Below are 9,005 nucleotides of genomic sequence, written 5' to 3' on the forward strand. Positions count from 1 at the left end.
AAGAGTGGGGGCCACCTTAATTTTTTTTTAATTTACTATTATAGATTAATTTAAATCGTTATTTCTTTTTTCTTGAATTTCTCTTCTTTAAATTTTCTCTAAGCGTACCTTTACTATTTTTACGAACTTATTATCATTATTTAAATGTCATTTTTTTTTTTTGCAATTGTCTCCTACTTCTTCACATGGACCCCACCTTAATTTTTTTTTTTTTTTATATTTCTACTATTATAGAAGAGTGACCCCACCTTAATTTTTTTTTTAATTTACTATTCTAGAAGAGTGGGTGGACGACGATCCAATCCACTCTTCCAATATAGTAGAAAAATCCCAAAAGTGGAAACTATATTACTGTTACGATTTGCTATTTCTATGTTGGTCCAGAACATAGTTGGAGGACAAAAGTTCCTGTGCCTAACTAGATTTGGTTAATTTCCAACTAAAAGAGAAGTTGTTGTTGACTAGATAAATCGTCCCATTAACAATATTAAGGAATTTATCCGGGTTTTGCGCGGTTATAAAAATAAAAAATAATTTAAAAATTAATATTTGCCATAAATTAAGTATGCTATTACATGAAATTATGAAGAACATTTTTTTGACATAAATAGCTCATGCAGCAAAATTGCCAAACTATCAATAATAAACTTTCTAAGATTGATGTTTCATCCCTTATATGACTCACAAGATACGGTACATCTTGTATAAAGATCATTAGTTTTATCTAATTATCACAAAATTGAAAAGTTCATTCAAGAATACTAATAAAAAGAATTGCAAAATGCGATTTTCTTAATTATCTAACATATATTAGGAATGAACGGAAAAACAATATATGACAATGAATACTAAAAACAAAAGGAAAATATAATCAAAATTATTTCAATATCTTTAAGAATTGATATAATTAATTGAAGCATAATACCATAATGGATTAAATGGAAAAGATTAATGGACAGTACCTTAGCTTTATAAATAGATATTCTTCACGTGCACTTCTTTTTTTCCCATAGATATAATCAAAACTTTTCAGAAGTAGAATCCAAAAATAAAAAATTACAATTCTTTTTTACGTTTAAACTCCAAGAGCAAATCTTGAAATTTCTCCATGTATGGATCTTTATAACTCCATGTAGCACATAGCACAGAGGTATTATCAAAATAAGCCGGCCAACATCTAACATGGCCCTATAATTTTTTTTTAAAAAGCACTAAAAAACTCTTTAAAAATCTAAATGCTTTCATATGATCGTTGTTTATTTTTAAAAATCGACTAAACAACTTCTTTTGCAACTAAAATTAGCCAACATCTAACATTGTCTTACAAACTTTAAAAAAACATTAAAAAATTATTTAAAATTTCCAAATGCTTTCACATACCACATAAATTTAGATAATTTCAGAAAATGAAAAACAGGTTAAGCAAGTACACACTCAAGTTGAAAAATAAAAGAATTTAAGAAAAGAAGACAATAGTTTATTGCGAAGCCTTGAATCACAATAATAGAGAAGTGCTATGTACCCCACACTTTTTGCCATGAAAAAAGTTTCCGCGATCGACCACCAACTGCATGGACATGATAATATTAAGATTAGCCTGATTAGGAATTTCAAAAGAAAAAATTCTCGGCATGAAGTTTTAAATGTCAGGTAAGATGCATGTTGTACACTACCCTAAAAATTTAACATCGTAATGAAACAAACTTGTCAACATAAACTAAGAAGGAGGAAAATTTAATAATATAGTTCATTTTCTATTTCTTGCATAGATATTCAGAACGTTTGACAAAAATAAAAGAAAGGAAGACCAGTGAAGTATTGAAAACAAAAAACTTTCACAAGAATCAAAATATGCGATAAAATATCATACCTTCTGAAGTATGGCAGGTGAAGTATAAGGTGTTCACACGCGCAATTTAGTTATCCATTCATGGCCGCCTAAATATTTTGAACATCAAGAAAAAAATTTCTTCGAACCGATAGCGAAAGGATTGTTGTATCACGTCACAAAACCTCGCATAGTTAAATTTAATACTCTATGATGACGTAAAAGAATCATCCACAAACCATATGACTGTTCGAAGCAATCCGAATATATATAATAGCTATATTATTTAATCTAAAAATAAAATAAAATTAAGATCTACCGCTAAAGTAAAAGAAAAAAAAATAAAGAGAGAGATTTGCTAATCACTCAACAAACCTCAACAATTGTGTGAATAATTACAGTTGAATCTTTGCAATTCTCATCTATTATAGTAATAACTCTTTAATGCCCTCATAACTTCAATTGCCTCACACCTCTTCAATATTATAATTGCAACCGTTAGTTCCACTTCCACACCTCTTAATTATTTTAATTGCACCATTATTTCTATTACTAATTACTGACGTTTAACTACTTTTTTCATCCCACTGTTGCAATCTTCCATTAGGAGTTTTTAAAATAAACTAATCAAGAAAAATGTGGCAAAAAAAGGAGAAAAAAGATAAATAGGATCGCTTAGTCGAAAAGAGAGTCTTACATCATTCTTTATATGCTAAGCTTTTATATTATATATAGATATAGATTACTCTATTATTCTTGTTTACATATTATTCTTTATAGTTGTTGGAACTCAATGCATAATCTACCAAAACAGAATTTCCGGACTTGTTAAAAAGTAATTTTACTAAATCAAACAGGAGGATTCTGAAACAATTCCGATGTTTATAATTCTTTTATGGTGTTGCACAGGAATTAATATTTAGAGGGCAAATTGAAACAAACAAGATTATGTGATACAAATTTAAATAAAGTATACATAAGTGGTGCAAAATGCAAATAACTCTAAAAATGACATGACCACCCAAAGTTGGGGGATTCCACACATATCATTCAACTCATAATTTATTGCAATTAAATCATAAAATTAACTTTTGTAAATGCAAAAAAAATGTAATCAAATGTAATTGGTTAGTGAAATGCACTACTTGTTTTGAACTTGGTGTAGGTTAAAAACGTGATATTTTATACGATTTCTAACAATTAGGACTCCCGTAAAATTTTAGGCGTTCAACTTGAAATTTGAAACAAATACAGGGGAGTGTTTATATATAACCCCAAAATTCTACTCCTTCTGTCTTAATTTATTTTGATATATTTTTTTTTATCTATCTCAAAAAGAATGATACACCCTGTATTTAAATAAATGAATTTAAAATTATTCTTTTTATCTTTAATAAAATAATTTATAATCATATAAATATCTATAATTTTAAATACCATGCGTAATTAAATTATATCAGATAAATTGAACGGGGGAGTAATAAAGAAGCATACAAGATATTTTAGGTGTCTCAAATAAGTGAAAAGTTAGCGGGACCCAAATTAGTTGAAGACAGATAATCAATTGGCATGCTGGACATGTGATAGCCAATTGATTGAAGGTGCAAAAAGCTGGTTTTATCGTTTTGCTACGATTTATTTAATCATTTATTTTTGTTGTGATCTTCTAAAATGACGGTGTGCTACGAATATGTCACGTGACCGGCACGACGAAATGGTTCTTTTAACTTTTAAGCGCCTCCTATCCATTCAACAGAGCCATTGTTTGACCAGCTTTTCTCAAATCTCTGCGGCGCTCTTCACACGCCTCTCCGACATTTCCACGCATGCATAAAGCAAAAGTCTTTTGCTCACATTTCAAACAATGTACTCCCTCCGTTTCATAATAAGTGATTTTTTAACTTTATGCACACGTTTTAAAAAATTTCTTATTCCTAAAAATTTAGGAGTATTTTTATTAACTTACCCCTAATCAAGTTTTAATACTTTCTGAAAAAAGAAAAAGTAGTTAATAAATCTTGACTATTTAAATACGAGTAATTAGGGATGGCAATAGGGCGGGTTAGGGCAGGTTAGGGCGGGGCAAGCCTTGACCTTCTAAGATTTCGACATACCTCGCCCCTGTCTCTTTAATTTTTTTTTTCAAGGAAATTGCCTTGCCTCTACTTCTGCTAAGCCGCCCGGCCCGCCCCGTTTATATTATCTTTCATTTTTCCTCTTTATTTTTCACTTCGAAGCATGACATATTTTCTTAAAAACAATTAGATGAATGATTAGTTCCTAAAATTGGATTTTTTCTTTTAATCGTTCAAATTTCAAAATAGAACTAGAATTTACATATTTTACTATGTTTAGTATGAGAATACACAAAACCATCTTTAGTATAATTAAATAAGCTTGAAGGAATGTCTGAGTTAAAAAAAATGATTTGTCTTAATTACTAAAGACAAACTTGTGCTGTAAGTATAACTGGCAAGTAGTAGTATTTCACCTTTTTGTAGATGTCTTTTTAGTGATTTCTTTTAAATGAATATTGTTAATCGTAAGATCGTTAATTAGGCGATCACTTTTGCGATAAATAGGAAAGGTTTTGTACAAGCTTAAACAAATAGAATAGTTCTATTCTTGGGTTTACTTCATAAGTTTAGTTTTATAATAAAAAAATATTGATTTTAATTTATGCTAGAAGTCACATTTTAACAAATAAGAATTTAATAACAGAAATGAGAAATCTTACAAACTTCCAAGCAATCATGCTTATACTTTTAGTAGTAAAGAACGACACTTCAAAATGTGGATTCAAACTAAGGAACAAGAATAAAATAGTCATTTTTTACCCAACCCACTTATAACCCATTTCTCGCCCTACCCTACCCCTCGCTTTACACCCTATTAAAAATTTTCAAAAATTAAATTTTGCCCCGCCCGCCCCGCCCCGTTTATATGTTTCATCGCCCGCCCCTATAATGACTTTGCCCGCCCCCGCCTTACCGGCCCTATCCTAATTGCCATCCCTAGATGGGCTTGTTGTACGGGCGAGGTAGACCAATTTTTTGTGCGAGTGCCCCCGCCTTTTGGGGTGGTCTTTTTTAAATTTTGCCCTCATATTCGTCTTTTTTAAATTATGCCCCTCGTATTATTTGGTCTTTAATTTTTGCCCTTCGCATTGCAACTTTGAGCTTTCGCGCCTAAATAATGAGGTTCTGAGTTCGAACCCCACTCAAGCATAAATTAAAAAAAAAATCGCAAGATAAGGTTTGGGTCGCGTGTATGCGGACCGTATACCTCTTTGTTAAGGAATTACACATTTATGCGGACCCGCATACCATGCCTTATGGGCGGACTTGGTAAGTATGCGGGTCCGTATAACTTTGATAATTCCTTCACAAAGTTATGCGGTGGGGGCATACTTTTAATGGGCAAACTTTTATGCGGGACCGGCATAACTTGTGAAGGAATTATCAAAGTTATGTTCGGACCGCATACTTATGCCAATACGCCCATAAGGCATAAGTATGCCGGGGTCCGGATAACTTTGTAATTCCTTCATAAAGTTATGGGTGGGGCATACTTTTAATGGGCAAATTTTTATCTTAGGATCAAGCATAAACTTTTGAATGAATTATCAAAGTTATACTGGGACCGCATACTTATGCCAAATACGCCCATAAGGCATAAGTATCTGGTCGGCATAACTTTGGTAATTTCTTCAGCAAGTGTCTTAGTTGGTGGCATAAGCGAAATTTAAACTTGCCTTGCGAAATTTTTTAAAATTTTGATCAGCGTGAGTTCAACACAGGAACCTATGGGTTTTAGCCGAAGGGCAAAATTTAAAGATTTCAAATATGAGAGGCAAAATTTAAACACCACCCCAAACGAAGGGCAATTCGCAAATTGCCCCAACAAGACATTGTGAGCCCGTTACACAAAACCCGAACGACAAACCCATTACAGTACCAGGCTTGTACCCATTCATTCATACTATATATCAATATTTTCTTGATTATCTTGCCCCCATTTAAACCCTAAATAAACCCAGCTCAAATTATTGTAAATCCTGTCACCATTTTCGATTCTTGAGTTGGATTTCCTAGCATCTCATTTTAAATTGCATACCAAGGAGGTAAAATCATCCTCATACATTCAAATTTACCGCTATTGCACATGGTTCTTGTTGCATTTTATGTAGTTTTATCCAATTATATTTGAATTGTATACTTTCTTTTGGTAATTTCATGCTTTTATTAGTGTTTGGTTTGATGGGTTTTCAAGCGACGGATTAAAATAATATCATTGAATCTAAAATACAGAGTAAAAAAAGAAAAGAGAAGGGGAAAATTGGCATTCCTTAGTAGGCGTTTGGACATAAAAAATGTGATATTTGAAAAAAGAAGAAGAAGTAGTGTTTGAAATTTAAGGTTTGGTAATTGAAGTGTATGGACATGCATTTAACCTGAAAACAAGTTGATTTTTTTTTTTTTAAAAAAGGAAATAATTTCTCTGGACAAACGGCTCCAGTATCAAACTTAACATGTTGTAATTTTGAAATGATAAAAATTGCAACATATTGTATTCTTGTATAATTCTGAAATGTTGAAATTCTTCTGGAAACTAGTTTATCTATGTCGGATGTAAATTCTACAATTAGTTGAATTTAACCGTCGAAAATCGACAAGGGATTGAAGTGGTTGTGCTCTTGCTTGTTTTCATCAGGAAGAAGTCTTCATTTACTCTTTGTTGTGATCAGTTTTTCAGTCTGCCCACATGGCTGATCGACAGCAAACTCCAGAATCACAGATGCAATCTCCTGCTTCAAGGGATGACATGATTGCCTGTGTGATGTCATTAGAGACTGCTTTGCTTCCCTGCTTGCCTGCAAGAGAGCTCCAGGCAATTGACCGTTCAGCCCATCCTTATCATCAGAGTGAGTAACTTTAGGCTTATTAGGTAAAACATATAACCCTTGTCTTTTTGCTTGAACAAGTAATTAGACTTGTATCTACTAGTATGCTTTGAAGGATGACATTAGTAGTAATATACATCAAGCCAGAAGGACACTCTGTCTGCCTACTTTTGTTTGCTTTGTTGTTGTCAATTTACTTTGGGTCCTCTGTGTTAACCGTTGTTAGTGTTGGAACATTTAAGCTATTTGATGATCTAAAGCTATTTGGAAACATTTTGTTTTAGACTTGAGGTCTTGCTGCATTATCCATTTGAATACCAGTAAAGCTCCACTAGCACTGACATATAATCTGCTGGATTGATACGGGTGTTCTTTAAGTAGTGCAATTTGTGGAAACTTCTTAGATCCAATGAAGCTTTTTCTTGTTGGAGTTGGCTTTATGAATCCGTGATACGGGTCTTCGAATATTGCAATTTACAGAATCTTCTTAGTCAATCAATCAATCAATCAGTCAGCTATACCTCACTCTCCTACTAGTTTGATTTGGCTGTTTGAATATTTTTTCGATTGGCTGTTTGAGTATTCCGTGTCTGTTCCAATCTATTTGGTCCATATCATTCTAATACTCAATCATTTGTCTTAAAGGACTACTTAAGATTTAAAGATTAGAGGTTCTATATATAGTTACCTTTTTCTCAATTAAAAGAAAACAAGAGGTTCTTTATATCTCACACTTATCTAGAGTGCTATACAAATCTCCAACGAAGCTAAAGATTCTTTGCAAACACAGGACCTAATAAAAGCGTTATAATAACAATTAAGCCTTCCCAACCTTTAGCAAAAATGGCTCTTTGTTACCTTTGTAATTTACCCGAGTCTACCTCCATTACTCGTCTCTAAAGTTTCATCATATGACTCACAAGGTTAATACTACAATTATTCGCAAGATTCTTAGATCGATTAAGCAGATTACGATTTCCTCCCTAGTTCTTATTGTCTTATTGTCTCGGTTCGTATAAGCTTCATTGAGTTACCTTGTGTTTTCCTCCTGATGTGAGTTTGATGAAATTCCTGACATTTAATGTCATCTAGATGGTGACACGTTCAGGTTCTGATTGTTCTCTAATACTTGTGATGGAATAAAGTTTGGATTCTATGCTTTTGTCTTTGTTTCCCTCTTTCCATTTTATCTTATTCTTGTGCTTATTCAGGCTCGTTCAAGTGTAGTAATTTTAATTATTCCTTCTTTTTGCTGAATGAGTTACAAATTTGTTGTTCCCCAGTTGATGTTGAGAGGCATGCCAGAGATTTCATGGAAGCAGCAAAAAAGCTTCAACTTTATTTGATTGGGTTGCAACGCGAGGATTTGCCTTCCAAGCCAGATATGCTTAGAAAGGCAAGTAAAATAAAAGATAAAATTAGAGTTCCTAGAGGACTAGTACTGTTTCCACTAATTTTTGTCATTGCTAATGGAGTTTTGTGGGTTCCAATTAATATGAATAGGATATTGCAAAAATGGAACAAGAGTTGAAAGCAAAAACGGAGCTTATAAGCAAGCAGGAGAGACTGATCCAAGAATGGAGGAAGGAGTTGAAGGACCAATTAGACAAACACGACATGGAGTTGGAAAGGGTGTAAACTACTGCAGATCTCTGTTGATGTAAACAACTGTACTAATTTTTCTTCTTTTGCGAGGTCCAGTTTTATTATTTTCTGTTGCTCACATCTCGTAGCATTCTGTATTTGAAGGTGGTAGAGATAACGAGCTCACTACAGAGATGACTTGTTGCTACTTTTTTTAAATGACAGGGTGAGGGTAGGATGATAATACTTGTCCCTGTACTGTTCTCAACAGCGATGTGAATTCCCGTGCATCTGATTTTGTGGATGGAGAGAACTTTGTTGAGCTTTGTGTATACTATTAGAAGAGGTTCAGTTTGATTGAATTTCATCTTTACGATTTACTCGTTATTGTAATTAGAGATAATAATTAGTATAATACTAATTACCTTCTTTAATTTACTTTTAATAAAAAACAAAGATATCAAGTTGAGAATTAATCTTACATCTTAAAAGAACCATTCTTATAAGGTTGTATGATAAATCCCAAATAGCTGACACGCAACGGTGTAAAACCTACCCCTGTTATATAGGAAAAAACCCATCTCAAAAAGCATAGCTAGAAAACGTTAAACTTGAAAAATAAGTAAAAGTCTTTCCAAAACTACCTAATAAAAATAAGGCAAAAAGTGGCAAATTAGCACAAAAAAACCC

The 9,005-nt window shown here is 32.7% G+C and overlaps 1 protein-coding gene across 5 annotated transcripts; it reads left to right on the forward strand.

The window, feature by feature from the left end:
• The first annotated feature begins 5,780 nt into the window (after nucleotides 1–5,780).
• On the forward strand, nucleotides 5,781–8,677 carry LOC132029971 (mediator of RNA polymerase II transcription subunit 28). Of its 5 annotated transcripts, none has more exons than XM_059419403.1 (4): nucleotides 5,781–5,908; nucleotides 6,584–6,752; nucleotides 8,015–8,127; nucleotides 8,235–8,677. In XM_059419403.1, exons 2-4 carry the CDS (start codon nucleotides 6,593–6,595, stop codon nucleotides 8,367–8,369), a joined length of 408 nt encoding a protein of 135 aa, XP_059275386.1. In that variant the 5' UTR covers nucleotides 5,781–5,908; nucleotides 6,584–6,592; the 3' UTR covers nucleotides 8,370–8,677. The 5 variants fall into 5 exon arrangements, with proteins under 5 accessions (XP_059275386.1, XP_059275385.1, XP_059275384.1 ...); XM_059419402.1 differs by having other exon boundaries at nucleotides 5,785–5,951; XM_059419401.1 differs by having other exon boundaries at nucleotides 5,786–5,951; nucleotides 6,542–6,752.
• The last annotated feature ends 328 nt before the right edge of the window (nucleotides 8,678–9,005 follow it).

The sequence above is a fragment of the Lycium ferocissimum genome, chromosome 9, assembly GCF_029784015.1.
Source record: "Lycium ferocissimum isolate CSIRO_LF1 chromosome 9, AGI_CSIRO_Lferr_CH_V1, whole genome shotgun sequence".
Taxonomy (NCBI): domain Eukaryota; kingdom Viridiplantae; phylum Streptophyta; class Magnoliopsida; order Solanales; family Solanaceae; genus Lycium; species Lycium ferocissimum.